This window comes from Penicillium griseofulvum, assembly GCF_001561935.1.
Source record: "Penicillium griseofulvum strain PG3 chromosome Unknown contig_91, whole genome shotgun sequence".
Classification (NCBI taxonomy): Eukaryota; Fungi; Ascomycota; class Eurotiomycetes; order Eurotiales; family Aspergillaceae; genus Penicillium; species Penicillium griseofulvum.
The window spans coordinates 1276536-1296483 of NW_024467450.1; the positions used below are offsets into that span (position 1 = coordinate 1276536).

General features: G+C 46.5%; 7 protein-coding genes across 7 annotated transcripts; 5 read left to right on the plus strand and 2 right to left on the minus strand.

Annotated features, from left to right (window-relative positions):
* Nucleotides 1–238: 238 nt before the first annotated feature.
* On the plus strand, nt 239–1081 carry PGRI_067700 (uncharacterized protein; the record flags this gene model as incomplete). The annotated part of the gene is made up of 1 exon (XM_040794484.1): nt 239–1081. The coding sequence occupies one exon, from the start codon at nt 239–241 to the stop codon at nt 1079–1081; it is 843 nt and encodes a 280-aa protein (XP_040649734.1).
* Nucleotides 1082–4469: 3388 nt separating this feature from the next.
* On the minus strand, nt 4470–7170 carry PGRI_067710 (OPT family oligopeptide transporter; the record flags this gene model as incomplete). Its single annotated transcript, XM_040794485.1, has 7 exons — nt 4470–4808; nt 4866–5155; nt 5212–5389; nt 5456–6007; nt 6060–6176; nt 6278–6838; nt 6892–7170. 7 exons carry the CDS (start codon nt 7168–7170, stop codon nt 4470–4472), a joined length of 2316 nt encoding a protein of 771 aa, XP_040649735.1.
* A 1455-nt stretch (nt 7171–8625) lies between these two features.
* On the plus strand, nt 8626–10073 carry PGRI_067720 (glutathione S-transferase family protein; the record flags this gene model as incomplete). Its single annotated transcript, XM_040794486.1, has 5 exons — nt 8626–8676; nt 8726–8885; nt 8935–9168; nt 9252–9557; nt 9937–10073. 5 exons carry the CDS (start codon nt 8626–8628, stop codon nt 10071–10073), a joined length of 888 nt encoding a protein of 295 aa, XP_040649736.1.
* A 732-nt stretch (nt 10074–10805) lies between these two features.
* PGRI_067730 (Copper amine oxidase, N2/N3-terminal) lies at nt 10806–12781 on the plus strand (the record flags this gene model as incomplete). The annotated part of the gene is made up of 4 exons (XM_040794487.1): nt 10806–11017; nt 11067–11656; nt 11724–11878; nt 11981–12781. 4 exons carry the CDS (start codon nt 10806–10808, stop codon nt 12779–12781), a joined length of 1758 nt encoding a protein of 585 aa, XP_040649737.1.
* Nucleotides 12782–13318: 537 nt separating this feature from the next.
* Nucleotides 13319–14811, plus strand: PGRI_067740 (uncharacterized protein; the record flags this gene model as incomplete). The annotated part of the gene is made up of 3 exons (XM_040794488.1): nt 13319–13500; nt 13560–13793; nt 13845–14811. The coding sequence occupies 3 exons, from the start codon at nt 13319–13321 to the stop codon at nt 14809–14811; spliced, it is 1383 nt and encodes a 460-aa protein (XP_040649738.1).
* Nucleotides 14812–15041: 230 nt separating this feature from the next.
* On the minus strand, nt 15042–16787 carry PGRI_067750 (putative MFS sugar transporter; the record flags this gene model as incomplete). Its single annotated transcript, XM_040794489.1, has 2 exons — nt 15042–15931; nt 15989–16787. 2 exons carry the CDS (start codon nt 16785–16787, stop codon nt 15042–15044), a joined length of 1689 nt encoding a protein of 562 aa, XP_040649739.1.
* Nucleotides 16788–18785: 1998 nt separating this feature from the next.
* On the plus strand, nt 18786–19598 carry PGRI_067760 (uncharacterized protein; the record flags this gene model as incomplete). Its single annotated transcript, XM_040794490.1, has 5 exons — nt 18786–18979; nt 19035–19063; nt 19123–19249; nt 19318–19445; nt 19498–19598. The coding sequence occupies 5 exons, from the start codon at nt 18786–18788 to the stop codon at nt 19596–19598; spliced, it is 579 nt and encodes a 192-aa protein (XP_040649740.1).
* Nucleotides 19599–19948: the final 350 nt, after the last annotated feature.

A 19948-nucleotide genomic window follows, 5' to 3' on the forward strand; every position in this document is an offset into this window, starting at 1 on the left:
GTTTACTTGATTAAGTGGCTTACAGGCAAGGTTGGCCTGGAAGGGTGAAAAGCTCAGGTGGTTTTATTTGGAAGGTGTCGGGGCAAGGCTCTCGAGTAACCGCTGCAGGGGGGGGGCGTGCTGCAGCATGCCGGGGATGTTGATTTTCTGTACTCGCGAACTTTTACCGTCGATCAAACCCTCTACTCTACTTAGTTTTGTAACCTTTTGGACTGTGTGATTAATTCTGGAGTCTGCAATGCCATCTGATAAGGAAGAATGCACTGGTCTTCTCAACGACAAGACCAGCCATCCAGATATACCTGCAAATAGCTCTGGCGCGAAATCCTACAGACGTCGATTCCTCATTCTGATTCCTATCCTGATTCTATCCCTCACTGCGAACATGATCACCATCTCTATCATCTTTTCGAACCCGAAACCCTACCAACCACCATCAAAATACGCCAACCTTAAACTCACCCACACAGAACCTTACGTTCTTCTAACCGACTACGCTTCTCATAACACCACCCTAGCCGACTCCCTATGGCACTCCATAAATATTGACAGCGGCGTCGTCGCCCTCTCCGACACCTTTGCTGCATCCCACAACCTTCGCACAGCGCAGCGCTTTCCCTGGGATACCAGCAAAGGAATCTATATCCTACATGGCTTCCATAACCTACACTGTTTGAAAATCATCTACAATAGCCTTTTCGAGTATCGAACTGGCCAGGAACAGTCGAGGACATGGCATCACATCGCGCATTGTCTTGATGCGTTGAGACGGCAGATGCTATGTGATGCAGATGATACGCCTAGAGCTACAGACAGAAGGGCCGAGGTTGTTAGTGGAGTCGGGCAGCATCGCGTTTGTAGGGACTGGGGAGAGTTGGAACGTTGGGCGAAAGCTCATACGGCTTGTTATAAGCGTCCTGAGAAGCCCGGGGATGAGGTTGGATTGAAGAGATTTATGCATTGTCCGGAGGGGAGTGGGTATGTGGTTGATGAGGGGTATGTGCCTACGGATGAGGTTTTGGTGGGGTTGCCCGAAGAGTCGATTGCAATAGCGGTGACTGGGGATGTACAGAGAGAGTAGTATAGTTGTGATTGCGATAAAGATTGGTGTGTTACGTAGAGGAGACCTCTTCTATAGGGTACTAGGATTGTATAGAGTACTAGGACTGGAATTGGCTTCACTAAGAATTTCAAGAGAATGAACTCTCGAGGGTCTTAGGTACATATTTTGAAGATACAACTCCTGAATTCGACAGGGATTTTTCAAAATCCATCTGCGACAACCACACCGTCAGATTTCTCTCCGTTGTCTTCTCTGGCGACCATAACGGGTTTGACAACCGCTGAGTCTTGATAGCATCTGTCAGCCCAGTCCAATTGTAGACATATGTCTCTTCTTGTGATATACTTACTTTCAATGGGTGTAGGTGCAGCCAATGCCAAGGCGGCTAGGAAGGTAAGGAGGAGAAGGTATGTACGCATGTTGGGTGGTTGGGGCTCTTGTTGTAAAGTGGATTAAACGGTCAAAGATGTTTCTGAAAGTTGGTTGCTTCACGTAGACAGAGGCCTAACTTGGCTTTAATAGAGACCTTCTCAAGAATACGAGGAAATGCATTCCATAAATATAGTAGTTTGCTTACTACATATCACCACATATTTTCAGTCCAACCTGGATGCATGCTGATCAACCAGTTAAGGGCGCCTACATGCATTATGCCCCTCTTCTACTCACACCGGAGCAAACTCCTAGTATAGCAATAGTATGTAGATCCCTAAAAGATATGCAAGGTGCTACACCTTACACTCACCTCTTCTACCCTTGCAAATGTGATCCGAAGTGACAGAATCCAAGAAGGGCGCTTAGATAAACGTGATATATAACGGCGAGAGGCAGAGTCCCACATTATAATACATTCCAGCGCTAACAGTCCATTTCCAACTGGACTAGGCCCCCATCAAATAAGTGACGTGACCGTGTGATTGACACTGCATTTAACCGCTGACTTGTCTCTCGGCGTCAAGCAAGGGGGTACGACTTAACTTAGACATCCGAGTTAGCCTTAACACTCTATTTCTGTAATCTTTTCTTCTCTGGCGTTCTAGCCTTCAAATTCGCATTTTAAAACTTGCGTTTAGTTTATACAATGTTGATAGCAAAAGAACATGAGTATAAACCTCTCTCAAATGTCAATGAGGACTTAAACCAAGAAGAGGAGCCTCGACCTCATCTCAGCAGACCATCAAACAGACGATGCACAGTCCCACACGTCATATGCTTCATCCTCGTTTTCATAGCCGCATTCATAGCCGGGGCATTATTCACCCTCTACATTTCCAACCCACCCACCACGCACAGCTATGAACCTGGGACTGTAGAAAACATATCAATAGCACCTCATCTCCCGCTCCCCCAAATTGCGGGTGAATTCAAACATAAATCCCCTTTTTCAGAGGAACCACCGCGGGAAGGAAACGCATCAGAACCAATATGGGATGCGTTGATACCTAGTACGTCCTGTTTTATTTCCATCATCTCATATCAGTACCTACTATAAGATACGGCAATAACAAAATCTATAGACGGCCTGGGGTACTTCATCCCCGAAACCACCAACACATCAAAGTCAAAGTCCTCTTCGGTGGTAATACCATCTGTCTTCCACCAACTCCACTGTCTCTACCTCCTCCGGCGAGCCTATTACACACCCGAATCAGAGCTCCAACGTTTTGACTTTGGACGGAATCGCTCCGTCCATGTAGCGCATTGCTTTGATTACCTTGCTCAGGCGATTACATGTTCGGCGGACAGTACACTTGAGCCGGCAGTTGATAAGGAGCATGGATTTTTGGGAAGCGGGTTTGCGAGACAGTGTTCGGATTTCGAGTACTTGAAAAGCGTTGTGGAGAGTAGGAGAGCGTTTAATGCGAGTGGATTTATGGCTTGGGGAGCAGGGAAGGAGGGGAAGGTTGACTTGGGGTGATGGGTTCAGGTTAGTAAAAAGGATCTGGGGTACTGGGGCCTTTACTATAACGTCTAGGAACTATCGGAGGGTTAATAGAGGTTGATGTTGAGAAGATGAGGAGTTTATATAGTTGTAAGAAAGATGGAGAGGGATCTACTCTTCGTCAAGTCCTAAAGCAAATAGGGGGGCGATTTCATGTGATTGACCTAACAATATATATTTATGGCTCATATACCATGTAGAGTACAGAGTAGTGAGGATATACTTCCAGGGGTTGTAGCCATCATACCTCTTGGGATCTTAGAGTGTGCTATATATACAAGGTTAGCTTCCCCAAAAAAAGAAGTCTGAAGAAGATTCCGATGCAAGCACTCACCACCAGCCAATCCATGCCCTCTGCAATACCTACGCGGTCAGTAGCGGAGCATGGAGCAATATTCCATCTTCGCTGTCCTAGTAGTTCTCCCAAATTCAACGCCTCTGATATCTCCGCCGGGCTCTTTGCCCCCTCTAAATCCTGTTTATTGGCAAATACCAGAAGAGGAATATCGCGGAGCTCACGAAAGTGTTCGTGTTCAAGCAAGAGCTTGAGTTCGTTGGCGGCGTGATCTAGTTGAGCATGCCATGCGGCGTCGACAACAAATATGATCGCATTGGTCTTGGCGGCATAGGTGCCCCACGATGCTCGCAACTTGTCTCTTCCTCCTACATCCTAGATAGAAAATAGCTCAGCGACAATTCTTTACGCAAGGGTATAGTCCATCCGGGCTGGTCGAAAATCATACCCAACAAACGAAGTTCATGCCTCCATGAGTCAATGATTCGACATTAAATCCTACTGTGGACACCGTTTTGATAGGACCAGAATTATAGTCCTAGAGACACTTGTATTTAGCTTTCACCCGCGAAAACTGACCGTCTTCAAATTACTTTGAGTTGTGAATATAGAAGTGTAGTCTTTCCAGTATGAAACTGCGCAAAAGATGAAGGTCAATACTAGTGCCTGCAAATATCTTAGATTTGGATGTGAAGAAGTTCTAGCATACCGGTCCAGCAATAAGTATTCGATATTCCTTCTTCTGCCAAAGCGAAGATAGTGGTAGTGATATGGAGGATCCCATGTTTCTGGAACATGAGGAGAGAGTAAAAAAAGCAAGGGGAGTTTATTCAGTCTCTTGATAGCTATGCAACAGGCAGAAATATGGGGGAAGGCACTATGGGCACGACTATTTTGATTTGCACACTCCCACTAAACTACATTGGGAATCTCCCTGGCAGATCCCATATGTAAATTACAACGTATTGTTTGGAAAACAGTTATATTACCCGTTTACCAGAGGCTCATTAGGGGGTGGATATAGAGTGCTGATACTACGGTGGAAAAGGGCGAACACGTTATGTCGGGGTTAAGATATTGATATGGATATTCTTCTTTCGATCTGTGAGGGCACCATGCACACTCCCGTGACCTTCCTTTTTTTTTTCAGATTCCTCATCTAACTCCCTCTATTCTGCTGCTGGACACCAATCATAGTGACCATTCTCGTTGTTTCCCCACCACGAGGGGAATGGGTGTGAGACTCCACCAGCTCCGAAAACAGCAAATGAGAGAATGAAGAGAACCATCAGACTAGCGCCATCAAAGGCTCCCGCAATCAGATAGGAATAGTCCCTGAAAATTCGAGGCTTGTAGTTTCGGAGATAAAACTGAACGTAGAATCCGGCGATGATCCAGGTGAAGATGACACAGGTCTGGCTTTGGTTGTAGGGAATGTAGCCGGCGTATTGGATGAACTGCGGTAGATTGATCTCCGAAGTGTCGAATTTTCCAATTTTGGGCACGAACTAAAAGTGAAATTGGCGTTAGCTTCAAGTAGAGGGACAGGCCGTGAGGATACTTACTCGGTGGAAGATAGCGTGAATCATTACTACACCAGCGCCAGCAATCAAGCCAAGAGGTACAGCCCCGTATGGAGTGCCAATCTTATAGATGTAAGGAGCCAGAGCCCATGATGCGGCATTGGTGTTGTAAGACTGTATAGTTGCACCACTCCAGGAGGAGTTTCCATCGCCATCGGAGAGAAGCTCTCGATTGCCCGACACAATGGAGATCATAATGGCGTAGTTGATGAAACCGCCAAGGACTGTGCCATAAATTTGTGTCAGGAACATGATACGTGGAGGGATTTTCACTAGAAGATACGTCAGTTTCTGATCAAAATAATGAGAGAGCGAGAGAGATATTCACGGTATTCGCCCATCTTCAGATCGTTGGAAAGATTAACCGCATTGGTGATGACATTATGCGACCAAGCAGCAAAGTACATGTTACCGATCGGGCGTCCAGGAAGGATGAGCCCAGCCAGCATTTTTGACAAATTATTGGTAGCAATGCCATTACCAAATCGAGAGTAGAGGATGGTACTCTATAGCGCACGGCTGAAGTTAGCGCATTGCTTCACAACAATTCTCATTAGGGAACTTGTACTCACAAAGGGTGCAATAATGCATCCGAGCGCGAGTGAGACAACATATGCCCAAGCTGACAAGGTGATGTTCTCTTTCGTGGTGACAATTATACCAAGAACGAAACTACCCACAAGCACGGTGATATACCACCACCACGGAGCCTCTTTATAATGCTTCACCATATGCTCGTGGTGCGGATCGTCATATCGACCTTCCCTCGCGCTTTTATAGGCCTTCAGAATATCCTTCCCCCAAAATAGAACAGTATGGACGATCAGGGCACCGATTGCTGCGTTGGTCATAAACATCGCGAATGCGAACGTTCCAGTGAGCTTCGGCAGCCCATATTCACCCATAGCGGCTTCGTCGAGAACACCACCGGGAAAGACAGCGTTCAAAGGGTATGTGGTGCCATTGCTCTGAAGCATTCTTGTCGACATGAATGGAAGTGATTTCGCATCCCAGGCATTGCCATAGTATATGCCTATCATAGCAACAAAACAGGCAGCAAACCCTAAAGCCTGATGGATTTGTAGTTTGAGGGGGAGGGAGGTTTGGAAGGATGTGAGCTGCTTCTGTTAGAGACCTGCTAGCTCAATATATTGGTATAGAAGGTTATTATCTCACATATTGCCAATCGAACGAGAGCGTGAATAGGCCAAGACCTTGATTGTTGGTGGCGCCGCCAAAGACATTGTTGAGTACGGAGGCAGTTTCACCAGTGGCCTTTTGTGCAGCCAGGCACTATAAAGTATGAAATTAGCGACTTTTGTTCAAAGACCGATAAACCGGAGAACTCATCCGAAGAGATCAACAAGACATTCTAACAAAAGAAAAGCACATACCGGAATAGAAACAGAGTTTAACCACGGGAAGATGTAGGCAGGAATGGTCTCGTACACCGCCATGCCACAAAATGCATACCAGAAGTATTTTAGTGGCTTCGAATTTTTGACATCCTGCCAATGAAGCCCCTGGAGAGTCTTAACAGTAGGCAAAGTACTCCAGTAGACGGCCTCGGTGTGCCAGACAGCGATAGGACGCATAACTCCACAGACTCCATAGCCAAATAAACCGATAGAGATAGTACTCAATATCACAGTCGCCGCACTCAAGGGGAGATTGTAGAATAGATCTTGTGCTGCAAACACCATCGAGGAACTGGAAGCATTGGAGGCCGAGGTAGCAGTAATCGAACATATGGCGTGCTCTTTGAGACTCCATTCCCCGTGATTGATAAATTTCATCGCCGTGATCCACCAAGGTAGTTTTCCCTCGCCATTTTTCGCCCTCCAGCGAGCTTCAAATTTATCGCCCCGGGGCAGGAATTTAGCCCAGCCATTGCCGAGGAAGTAAGAGATGAGCACGATAAAGGTTCCCTGAATTGTAACGGAGGTCGGTTTGAACTATAGATTAAATTGTTCAGTAGCTGTGCGGGAAAGAGGTGGATTGGAAGTACCTGATAGATCTGGTACATCACAGCCTGGAAACAGGAAAGACCGGACGCAAGGAATATACTGCGAACGGTTAAGACGCTGTCAAAGTCATCCCGGAGAGGCAGCAGATGATGAGCTGCATCAGCACCGGTAACGATAATCGCGTCTGGATTGTCGCCGAGGCCATCGTCACTGTGTGCGTGCTCATCTTTTGCAACATGCAGATTAGCACCGGACTTTTCACCGATGACTTCCTGGCTAGTCAGGGAAATGTCACTAGTCTTTACAGGTGACTCGGACATGGTGATATATCATGTGTATGACTATTTATTCCAAGGAAGTTGCCCAGGTGGTGTATGGATATAAAGTCGCACTTGCTTGTTTTGGGAGGTCCTAGGGACCTCTTATACTCCGGGATAAGAGAAAATGTATTCTTATCAAACCGGGGTAGGTAACCTTGTCCATGGGTATTCTCATGATACCATGCAGCCCTAAAATGAGCCACCATGCTTGAAGCAATACAACATTGTTTTGTCTTATTTGATTGAACCCTGATATCCATTTAAGAACCCCCCCGCTTAGTCCCGATGGCAACATTTCCCCGAAGATGATAACATACATTGGAAAGCTCGGACCCTTACTAACGTCCGTATAATATTATAATTGGTTTCAGGTTATGCTAGTTCCCCCAGGCCTGGGATTGTATTATCCGGAATATCACCCTCGAATGGGGCCAAAAGCATACATTATCATATTGGGCGAGATGCGTTATGTGTATGCACAGAGTTCTATGGGTGCTTTTTGAGATAAGGTATGTAAGGTCTCGGCCGTTTATGCCAATTTATTAGCGCTAGCTTATGCGTGCTTTCTTTAGCCAATTCACGTTTCTTGCTTTAGCCAATGTACGCCACTTTAATAACAGATTAAATCGGAAATATAGTCAGCTGGTAGGCACTTGGCAGTCGGAATTCCGACGGACCCCCCACGATAGGGTCCTTTTCATGTAGGGTACGGAGTAGTTTTCTGCTTTCTCCGGGCAACCCGTAGGATATTTGGCCCGAGATGGGATGTTCGCTCAACTTTCTTTGATTAAAACTTAAATTCGATTCGGAAAGTAAACAAAATGGGAAAATGGGTAATGATTTTTCTCTCGACTTTCTACAAATGTCGTTATAGTCGAATTGAAGTAAGGCCCAAGTTCACATTTAAATAACGAAACGGCCCCAGAAATATTTACTATTCGGTTAGAAATTATGGCGCCCATGTGAAAAAGACTCCATAGTAGATATAAAAGGGACAGAAGGTTGGAAACTATCTAGCATGAAATTGATCCTGATATGGCCGTCGTAAGCAGTCTATTACCGCCAGTTCGCCAGTTCAAATCTGTATATGGTTTGTAATATGGGTAGTTTTTACCGCGGAACACGCCAATATCACAATAGCCTAATCTTAAAGCTCGGATCTTTAAAGCTTGGCTTGTCTTAGAATGCTTGTGATAATCGCAAGGCCCGGGGGTTCGGGCAACACTGTGCTTTATCAATGCTTGAGACATGTATGGTACGGGGTATTAATATATAACCTAGGAGAACAGAGATAAGGATCACTGTTCAATTATAATAGACTAGTAAAATAAAACCCTTCCGTTAGTTTCTCCGCATTAGCTCATCTGACGCTAATATGGATCATCTTCCAGCCTCCTCAAAAATCCAACAATCTGAAATCCAGCCAATTTACCGTCTTTCTAAGTTCTCCACAAAATGGCTAGCTTGTATACAGAAATAACCCCGGCAGCGGTCAGGAATGCGAAGGTATTGGCACAGTCTTATCACTTTGACTAGATGCTGACGATAAAACCAGGGCTTACACCTTATCACTTGTTTGACCCCCAACGGAAATAAAGTCCACATCCTCCTTGAGGAGCTGAAGGATGTTTACGGACTAGAATGGACAACTTCTTTGATAGATATTGATACTGATGAGCAGAAGAAACCGTGGTTTCTAAAGCTCAACCCAAATGGTACAATGCCCCAAAGTGCGGGGTGGTATGATGTCTTACATTTATATAGGGAAAATCCCCGTGCTCATTGATAACACCGGAGAAGAGCCTTTCCCCGTCATAGAGTCATCAGCTGAGCTACTCTATCTTTGCGAGACGGTGGATAAGGACCATCACTTCAGCTTTTCCAATGCCAAGGAGCAGTCCCAGATGATGCAGTGGCTTATCTTCTGGCATGCTTCGGGTCAACCTAACCAAAGCCAACTAAACCATTTTGGAAGATTTGCTTCTGAACAGATACCTTGTAAGTAGGCCTCTTATATCTACTTGACACAGAAAGTGTAGAGCAAATCTTGGAATAATTCGCTAATTAGTTAACGTCTCAAGATGCCATTGAGAAATTCAAAGCTGAGACGCTCCGAGTTTACAACGTACTCGAGCTGCACCTTTCTGGACGTCTAAACTGTCAGCCTCGTGAATATCTTGCTGGAAATGGTCCTGGAAAGTTTAGTATTGCTGATATCAATGCATATCCGTGGGTCAAGGGATGGAAGCGCAGCAAAATTTCAGAACAGGAGATGGAGAGTTACCCACACTTGAAAGAATGGATAGACCGAATTGCGTCCCGACCAGCTGTACAGAGGGGAACAGGTGATATGTACGATGAGGATATTCATCCCGAATTACTCATTAGTACGAACAGCGAATAAATGAATTCGATGCCCATCTTTACTTGTTTCAGAATAGAGATGCTTCCTGGCAATTGGTGAACGCACCAATATCTACCCACTAACACTGCCCACTACTCCATGAACAAATACTAATCCCGAGATTCTAGGAATCGTGATTTACTTACCTGGGTATCCGCGCCGTGACACTCGAGGTAGACAGTTTCGTGGTTGATAATGCCGGCGTTGGTATACGTCAAACGAATAGCGGCAGCTTGGGCCTCGTGGTCGAGGCTGTTGAACCCAGAGGAAAGAGAACATACATCTGTTTGAAGTGGCTCCACGATAGCGCAGATAAGCTCAAATTACGAATGGAGTCTGACAGCTTCCTAACAATCACATAGCTGACAGCCTCACCCTTGATATATTCATCGGCATCGGCGTTAAGCGTACGACAGAGCGGCGAGGTGGAATGCGTGTGGGTGACACTGCCGGCATCCGTGCGGTTACCTGGGCTCAGGTCGAGGTTACCCCGTACTAGTGGTCAGAATGGCAATATCAACCTCATCGCACTGCACAGAGAGGCAGCAATGGCGTGGCTGGCTGGCTGGCTGGTCCTCTGCGTCGCGATTCTGCATACTACCATAGTCTAGATCCAGTGATTGCCAGTTTTGATCCTCCTTAATCCCACCGGAAAATACGAGAGATGAGTTTTTGAGGAAGCTTGCTACAAGGCGATAGGTCTGAGAGAGAGAAGAGAGGAATGCCCCTTCGAGCGGCCTTAACCATCAGGTAAGCGTCTAATAGCCATTACACGGCTCATCTCAACGAGTTTCCTTTTGCACTCGAAGTCCTCTTTTCTCGTAGTGTCATCTGAAGGGTATTTACGGAGTACTCCGCATGTACAACATACTCCGCTGAAAAGAGGGTCAAATGGGGCCCGATCTGCATTTTTCCCTGACGAGTCGTCACACCACGCAGGACATGATATATCATCTATGATGTCTCACTTGAGGGGTAGATCGGAGTTTTTGTTGTGTTCACGAATTTACTGAATAAAATATAAGGCCCTCCCTTTGAGCGCTCAGAGAAGTCAGTTACAGAAATCCAGAACAATTCACATGTGAAAGCTCTGAGAAATCCAACATCATGAGACAGCACCCTCTTGAAAATATCACCGCCTCCGAGATCCGCCGAGCTGCAGATGTTGTGCGACGCGGCATAAAGAGTAGAGACAATGTGACGTCAATTAGGTTCAAGTACATCACGCTGCATGAGCCCCCCCAAAGCTCTGCTGATGCCATACCTCGACGCGGAAAGCGACAATGTCCCAGTTGAGTTGAGGCCGTTTGTGCCACGACTTGTCGCAGTGCCATATGCAGATGAGAGCGGCCTGGAGGCATTCGAGAGCATTGTGAGCCTGGACACCAACACCGAAGTGGATGTGATAAAGCTATTGGCTGGGCAACATGCTCCCAATGACGGGTAATATAGCCGGAAAGTTTCACGTACATTGCTAATTCATGCGCTCTAGTGGCCAGCCGCCACAGTTCATACAGACCATCCTCAAAGACTCTTCGGTTATAGCAGCTATCTCTAAGCTAAATCTCCCCGCCGATGCCACGGTATACTGCGATCCATGGAGCTACGGGACGGACAAATTCTCCCATATGAACACACCTGCGCAGATCCAGGCTTATCTGTATGCCTGCACGTCCCAGCATCCAGAAATCAACCAGTATGCTTTTCCTCTGCCCATATCTCCCGTTCTGGATGTTGCCGAGAATAGGGTTATCCGGATCAACACGCTGACTACGGGAGGTATCGAGGATGACCTGGGGCATAATATAGGATCTGACGCACCGTTGCCAACTACCCGCCCAAGTAGTTCTACCAGGACCTGCTTGAGATTCCTGTTAGAAAGGACCTCAAGACTTTGCATGTGGTTCAGCCGGAGGGCCCAAGCTTCGCCGTGTTGGATGGGAATCTCGTCTAATAGCAAAAATTGGCGGTTTCGGGTCGGGTTTCATTACCGAGAAGGCCTAACCATCCATGATGACCGTTATGACGGGAGGAAGGTCTTTTACCGTCTCAGTATGAGTGAGCTTACGGTGCCGTATGGTGGTGAGAACATACCAGATGCATGTGCAGTTGCATGTCCGATTGTGCGTCAATTTCTAACAGCCTATAGCCCTGTACTACCGGAAGCAGGCATTTGACATCGGCGACGCAGGTGCAGGTGCTTGTTCCAATGCCCTTGGCTTGGGGTGTGACTGTTTAGGTCTGATCCAATACTTCAATGCATGGATGGCCGACAAGAACGGAGAGGCAGGGGAGAGCCGAAACGTGATCTGCATGCACGAGCAAGACTCGGGGATCGGGTGGAAACACAGCAACCGTCGGACTGGAGTGGCGTCTGTCACTCGAGGACGGACTTTGGTACTGTAGAACATCCTCACGCTCATGAACTACGATTACATCTTCGCGTGGATCTTCCACCAGAACGGGACGGTCGAGTTTGAAACTCGCGCCACCGGGGTTGTCTCAACGGCCCCAATTGACAAAGAAGCACGTAGCCCCTTGGGCAATGTAGTAACACCGGGTGTTCTAGCCCAGAACCACGAGCACTTCTTTTGTCACCGAATTGACCCTATGATCGATGGCACCCGAAATACCCTGGTCCAGGCGGAGTCGGTCGCTCTTCCAGAAACGGAAGAAAACCCCTTCGGCAATGCATGGACAGTGCAGAAGGGTGCCTTTGAGAAGTCAACGTTTGCCGATGCAGCACCGGAGAAGAACCGTGTGTTCAAAATCCGCATATCTGGGAATCTAGTGGGCTATACTCTCGTTCCTCTCCCGTCGCAGATGCTTCTAGCCGGGAAGAACTCGGTGATCCGCCAAGGTGCACGCTTTGCCGAGCACCATATCTGGGTGATGCGGTATCGGGATGGAGATCTATGGGCCGGTGGGCAGTGGACAGAGCAGAGTATGAAGGAAACAAATGGGGTATCCGACTACGCGGCACGGAACGAAGATGTGAAGAACGAAGATATCGTCGTCTGGCATACAATTGGTATGAGCCATTTTCTGACTCCCGAGCAATTCCCGGTCATGGGAGTCGAAACCCTCTCGGTCGCTCTGAGGCCGACTGACTTCTTCGAGTTTAACCCTGCGTTGGACGTTCCCCGGAGTACACAGGCTATCAATAACAGCATCCAAGTTGAAAGAAAGATGTGCGAAACCTGTTAGCTCTCACTTATTCTGATGAGAATTGGCCATGGGAAGCAGCTGTTGGTTAGCCGCTGGCAGTTGCCTCCTTTTAAAAGGGACGTGTTGAAAACGCGAAGTAACTTCACCGTAGCGAACAATTCTAGTCAAACTGCACAAATTTGCAGCAGAATATGCAACTATGTTGGTCACTTCCCACAATTTTGGCAGATTGCAGAGTAGATCCGTCTAGTTCCAGCCCATCCAAGGTCACAATGTAAGGCTGATGCATCCCATATGCTTGCAAGAGACACATAGTGATACATTCCAATCACCTGCAGGAATTGACTGGTCAGATATGCAGCCCTGGAGAGGCATACCGATAATGATCGTCCTGGTTATTTTTCCAAAGGAAAAACCATGGGGATCGGCAGGCTGAGCTGAAGAATAAAATATTCCCCACTGATGACGATCTGTAGGACTCGTCACATTTCGATTTGGCCTTTACCAGTCAATTTTCTCTTATAAAATAATCCATCCGAAGATCTTTATTAGGCCAAATTGTACCTCAAGAACACAATGACTTCGGATACATACTCGTTGAGCGAAGTGATACGGGTGGCCAAAATTCATCCTTTCTATAACGCCGATCAGAAGTACCCTCCTGATGCAGAAGCAATCCACAAGGCTCTACAATCCTCACCGACAAAGCCAGAGCAAACTGATCTTGATTTGCAACCTTTGCTGAAAAAGAATGACATGTAAGGCTGTAATCTCATATGTTTTTTCCTTTTCAATTCCAACTGACCACTTCCAATAGTTATCGTGTTATCAAACGACTCACGAATGACACGAATCCGAAAAATGAATATCGACGCAGCGTTTATATTAGTACCACAGGGGGAGGCTCTGGTGGACTACCACTGATGTTTGCAACGGACACGAAGGAAAATCGTAAACACAGGGCAGTATTTGGAGAATTTCTACAGACCTGTCGAGTCATCGAGCCCCAGGACTGGGTTCTCACAACCCACACTTCAGGATTCCTTTACAGGTATGTAGATACAATCATTGCAAAAATGTGTGGGTTTAACATTCTACATAGGTCCCTCGATCTTATCAGTGAGATCTGTGAAAATGCAGGAGCATCTGTTCTATGTGCCGGAAGTCGAATGGAAGCTGCCGAAGTCGTCCACGCTTTGATCAACTACCGTGTGAACGTTCTGACTGGGGACAGTACTCAAATAATTAATATTGTTCACCACATTTCGACCCTTCCCGCTGAACAAAGAAGTGAAATCGGAATCACCAAAGTGATGTATACCTCTGATTTGATGACAGCTACTCAGCGAGCGTATATCTCAAAGACACTGGGTGCAGTTAAGATAGTATCGATTCTGGGAAGTGCTGAGGCAGGGCCATACGCAATTAGCAACCCTGACCTTACCGGACACTGCGCTTGTTCAGCAAGAGACTTCGTCTTTGATACTCGGACCATGCTGATTGAGATTTTCCACCCTTCTGCTGTCGATGAGGACTCTTCTGGTCCATTTGGCGGGAAGCCGCTTCCCGAAGGGGAACAGGGAATCATTGTCCAGACCTCTCTGCAGCGCCTGCGCAATCCTCTTGTACGGTATATAACAGGGGATGTTGGGTCTATCCATGCAATGCCCAAGGCTGCCGCTGAGGAATCTGAACTGAAACACCTTCGAGTTCTCCGCCTTGGAGGTCGGGACCGTCGGTTCAGCTTCAAATGGTACGGCGAGTATTTCAATTTCGATGAGATTGAGAATCTTATGCAGACTGAGGGTTCAGGAGTCCTACAATGGCAAGTGATTCTGGATTCTTTTGACTCGTCTCCACAGTCCACTTTGGAGGTCCGCATGCTTCGTGCGGCTGCAGGCGAAGGAGTTCTGGAGACGGAAACTTTTGTGGAGATGGTCAACACTTTCTTTTACGTTTTCCCTGAAAATCAGCAACTTTTCAAGATTAATTTCCTTGATAGTCTTGAAGGATTTGAGAAGAGCAGCACGGGAAACAAGATCATCAAGTTTGTGAATAGATTCGATTAAACTTGCCAGTTGACGCATTTTGCGAAATTCTTATAACTATGCTATTTCTAATACAAGGTGTCGTAAGATACAGACCCCTGACAAATTCCTTAGATTAATAGGGTCGACGCAATAGATTTGCTGTCACTTGGTTTCCAGAACAACTTGGCCCAGCCCCTCGGTGGACGTCGTAAGAGGAGTAAGATGATAAGATTTGCAAGAAAACGTAAATATATTATATACAACACTCATTACCACATGGCGGGCTGCTTTTGAGTCTCATCCGGCACGCTGAAATACCCTCTATTCGCTAGGTGCCGTTGAAGTTCTCGGAACTTGCTGGTTTTAGCCCTCTTTTCAAACAGGATATCAATCTCCAAGTAACTTAACCCGAATGTCTCGGGAAGTCGCAGGTAGCACCAAACAAAACAAATGGCGCTAAATCCCAAAAAGAAGAAGCATGACTTGCCCTTCCAATCCCAGCCTGTAGGATTCAACATTCGTGGGGTGATAACATTGGTCACAATAGAGGCCACATTATACACGATACGGGCAAGGATGACAGTCTTAATTCGGAGCCGGGTGCACGGGATCTCTGCAACGAGGACATAACATATAGGCCCAATACTGAGATTGTAGACGAAGGTGAGGAAGGTGATCAGGCCCCCAAGAGCCCATGATTGGCCACTGCTTGTAGGTAGGAACCCAATACCACCTGCAACCGCGAGAATAGTCATCGAGACTATGAGGCCAATGAGGTAAATCCTACGGCGCCCGACTTGTCTCATCCAGAACCACGACAGAATGGCGCCAAATATAGCTATGCCGTACATGCCGATGGCAAGGCTGAACGAATTTTGAACGCTGAGACCAGCTTGTTCGTAGAAATATGCTGCGTAAGTCCCCGAACTCGAGAACGAAGCTTGCTGTGTAATCCAGATCATGCAGGCAATCTCCGTCCGTCGGAGATTAATCCCTTTAAAACAGTCCAAGTATGTGATTTGACCATTGCCCAGGTATTTCTCTGTCTCATTGGTATGCGTCATCATCGCTACTACCTCGTTAACGTTGAATCCCGCTTTAGTCAAGCGTAGCAATGCTCGCCTGGCTTCCTCGGGTCGCTCATTGCGAATCAGCCACCCTAATGGTAGTGTAAGATTCGATAACCAATGTAAGAATCAAGTTAGGGATATCATACCTGGGGACTCCGGTGCGAAATAAACCCCAATTATAATTGGAACAGCCAAGGCCCACTGCAAGGCAAGTGGCAAGCGGTATGCCCACTCCGTTACATTGCCTGCTTGGCTGCGAGCAACTCCAACAGCACAGAGCTGTCCAATCAACCAACAAATATTCATGCTGCTCAGAATGTATGCCCGAAGTGCAACTGGCATAATCTCTGCCGCATACGTCGTGGCTAAGGTCTGAAAGATTCCCCAAGGAATCCCGCATAGAATCTGACCGGCTAAGAACATCTGAACATTCACAGCGAAGAAAGGCAAAAAGATAAAGCAACACAAAGCGACTAATGCTGTCAGTATCGTCCGGCGATAGCCGAACCGATCTGCGAGGAAGCCGTTTAGAAACAGCCCAATGATTTGGCCTACCACAGCTGCAGAGGTCAGGCTCGATTGCCATTTGGGGGAAATTTCAAAATTTCCGGGATGAGATGGGTCCGGGGCTCCATATTTCTCCTTGAACCCCGGGAATGTAAAGAAACTGACGAGAAGTGCTGTGTCGTAGCCCTCCATGATGATCGTTGCAGAGAGGACAATTGACCATGAGATTGCCTTTGGATAAAGCTGAAAGCCTGCGAGTAGCGACATCTTTTGTTCCGTGCTTGTGGCAGCTCTGGCACCCGATGACAGCGGCTGTAGGCTAGGGATACGCGCCGACAGATCGGCAAAGATGTCATCATGTTGAGAACCTGAGTCTTGCTCCATGGGTATATCATCAAAAGAGAATTCCACAAGGTCATGGTGAGCCTTGAATGCCATATGGAAGCAGGAAAGATTTCCAAATATGAGATTGAATTCACCGGCCGTAATTATTTTTTATCATCACGGGAGAAACGGTGAAAGTTTGAATAAAAAGGGGGAAGTAGATGACTTTTTTTTCGACCGTTCGCCACTTAGTCGCATATGGGTTAGTACGTGTTGATTCCGGGGAAACAGTTGGCATTGGCCCCAAGCGGAAGCGAAGGATGTGATGATAAAAGTGGGGATCTCGTTTTCCCCAGTTTTCTAGCGTTAAAAATGGGGGGATTTATCGAGGCTAGACCTAGAGAGACCGAGTTTACAAGCAAGAAGAAGCGAGACAAAGAGAACAATGGGGATGTTGCGGACAAGGATTTCCCCCTCGTGTTGACTTCCCCAGACTTCCAGGATCCGCGCTGGGTCCAATCCGTGGCCAGGGCAGTTAGCGTCGGCAATTCCTTTTATGGGGTTGAACATGTTAAACTAGCATACGAACTGCCGTATACTTGATGATCCTTTCTCAATTTGACTTCTCTATTGGAATCACTTAACTAAGGGTATTAAGTGATAGGAAATTTCCTGCCCAGGTCGTCTATGTATAACGAAAACCACCTCTACTATCTACAATTGATCTGGACACAGACATTGGAGATTTAAACAGGGCCCTCGATGGCTTGTAGGACATACTAAAGATCGTTCCTAGCGGGGTTTGGAGTAGCAGAATTCGCTGCTTGTCATATTTATATCTAAAGACTAATGCAGCGTTGATACTTCCGCTCAATCAACGTGAGAAGTAATGAGAAGTCACCAGAAACGCATATAAAAAGAGTAAGGAAATTGTACAGAGGTGTATTCAGGGCCTGCTAGCCTAGCAGAATACACCCTCAAGCGCACTCCAAATCCCATCTGGCTCAATAACAAGTTCCCAACCCCAACCCCAACAATATCGCGTCTTCGAAGGTTGCGCACAGCCGACCGTCACATGTCGCCGTTGAAGCTGTCTTAGTTGCTCTGAAAGTCTAACCTTCAGTACAAGTAACTATCCAGCTACAAGAAGGGCCTGTGCAATATATACACGCCATAGTTAGATGGATAGTAGTTACTTAGAGTCAAATGCTGAAGATGCAAGATGTTTAAAGGGGAAATACGCTCTACTATCCCTGAATAACTATAATCTCAACCCATCAGTCTCGGAAGTTTGATTGTTTCATCCCGAGAACGTTACGGAGTCTCCCAATGCGCCTGCCAAGTTGCCTATTTGGGCCAATAGTAGGCGGGATCCAAGCATAGGAGATCCGAAGAACGCCAATTTAGGTAAGTAATGGAAATGAGCTCCTTTTCCCTCCACATTATTACAAGTGCATATTTATTGTTACCTTATGGGCTGTCGCGTGATCTCTTTATTTCTTAGATATCTCCACGGTGATCTTTCCCCGGTTTTTGGCCTTCTGTATTTTCAAGTTGTCAGATGGTCACATGACCATCTTTGTGCTCCCAAGACCTATTAGTCTAAAACATGTAGATAGCTTTTTCCTCTCTCTACGCATCTCAATAATTTCATCCAGATATTTACTGCTTTCTAGTAATTTATCTACTCACACAAGTCCAATTGTGATACCGCCTCATGTTTACCCCATTGAGTTATTGCCGATCTTCAAAGTAAAATCACACTTGAAACGACCCCCGCTTTTATTGGAGGAAAGATTTACATATAATGGGACGCGCACTCGGGTTCGGATCAGGAAATGATCCGAGCATAGACATGATCGGATGTTGAAGGAGAATATGATCCTCTTACAACACTTGTTTGGAATACCTCAAATGTGGTGATCGTTTCCTGTTTTCACACGGTTGTGGAGAAATACTCCGACCATCCTGGTTCTGTTACCCAAGCTATGTAGAATACTTGGATATAAGAAGGAGCTCCTCGCCTCTAGCTTCTTCCTCCATCACAATCTTCTACATCATCAGAAACAGCCAATCCATCAATTCACAAAGCCTTCTTCTCCATATTACAAGATGCAGCTCATCTCTCTCGTTGGTCTCATGGCACTTGTGCCTGCAGTGCTCTCATCTCCCACAGACTACAACAGTATTGTGGCTCGCGCTGATAACCGAGGCACGGAAATCATTGCTGGCCTGGGATCCCGCAAGCAGGAGGTAGTTAGTGCCGGTGGCAACACCCGTGACCTCGCAATTGCGATGCTGGAGACGTTAGTTCATCTATTATCTGATTTTGATATAGTCCATATGTCTGACCGAAAATAGGAAGACAATGCAGACCGATTACACCTATGGTACGTACACCCGCTAACCATCCTGTCAAGATAGTAGGGTGTTAACAAAATACTCCCAGGTGACGGAAAGACTGGCGATGCCACGAACTTTGGTATCTTCAAGCAGAATTGGTTCATCTTGCGACACTCTGCGTCCGAATTCATGGGCCAGTCCGTCGGTGATGTCGACAATGGAGCAATTCTCAAGTAAGTTCTCCAGCGGCTTATATACTTCCCTCATTATCCATGGACGTTTGCTGAAGCTCTGGTGCTAGCTCCGACCTGGGCAAAGATATCAAGGCCCGCCACGAGGGTGAGGAACACTATGGATTTGAAACCTGGTTCAGTGGTCACCGCAACGGAGAAAGTGGTGTCAACAACCCCGGCACGGAGGACATCAAGGGTGAGTTTGCCTATTCTATGAATCGATTGACCAATCTAACATTGTAATATAGGATATATCGATGCCATTGCCTGGATTCAGCAGCAGATTGAGAGCGACGAGAAGTACCAGTCTGATGATACTCGATTCTGGGTTGATGTCCAGGCCATCTAGATCCTGACTGGAGAAAGCAAGAGCACACACACCCCCAGGTTAGGGAGACGTCTGGTTTAGCTCCATCCTCTTGAGATTTCACTTCTTGCACTCGTTTGGTCATGACCATTTTTGCAAATCAAATTTATCACAGAAATCCTATCCTTTAGAAGTATTGTCCCTACCGTATTATAAGGTATTTCGACATGGTGTTGAGCCTCAGGAGAGAACCAGCTATATCCTCGGATGAGCGCTAAGATCGGCATATTTAAAGTATATATGTAGTCGGTTTCCGGAATTCTAAATATATAATATAAATCTACCTGTCTGAAGTTAATACTAGTATTGATTTTCATTTTACAGTGGAAGCA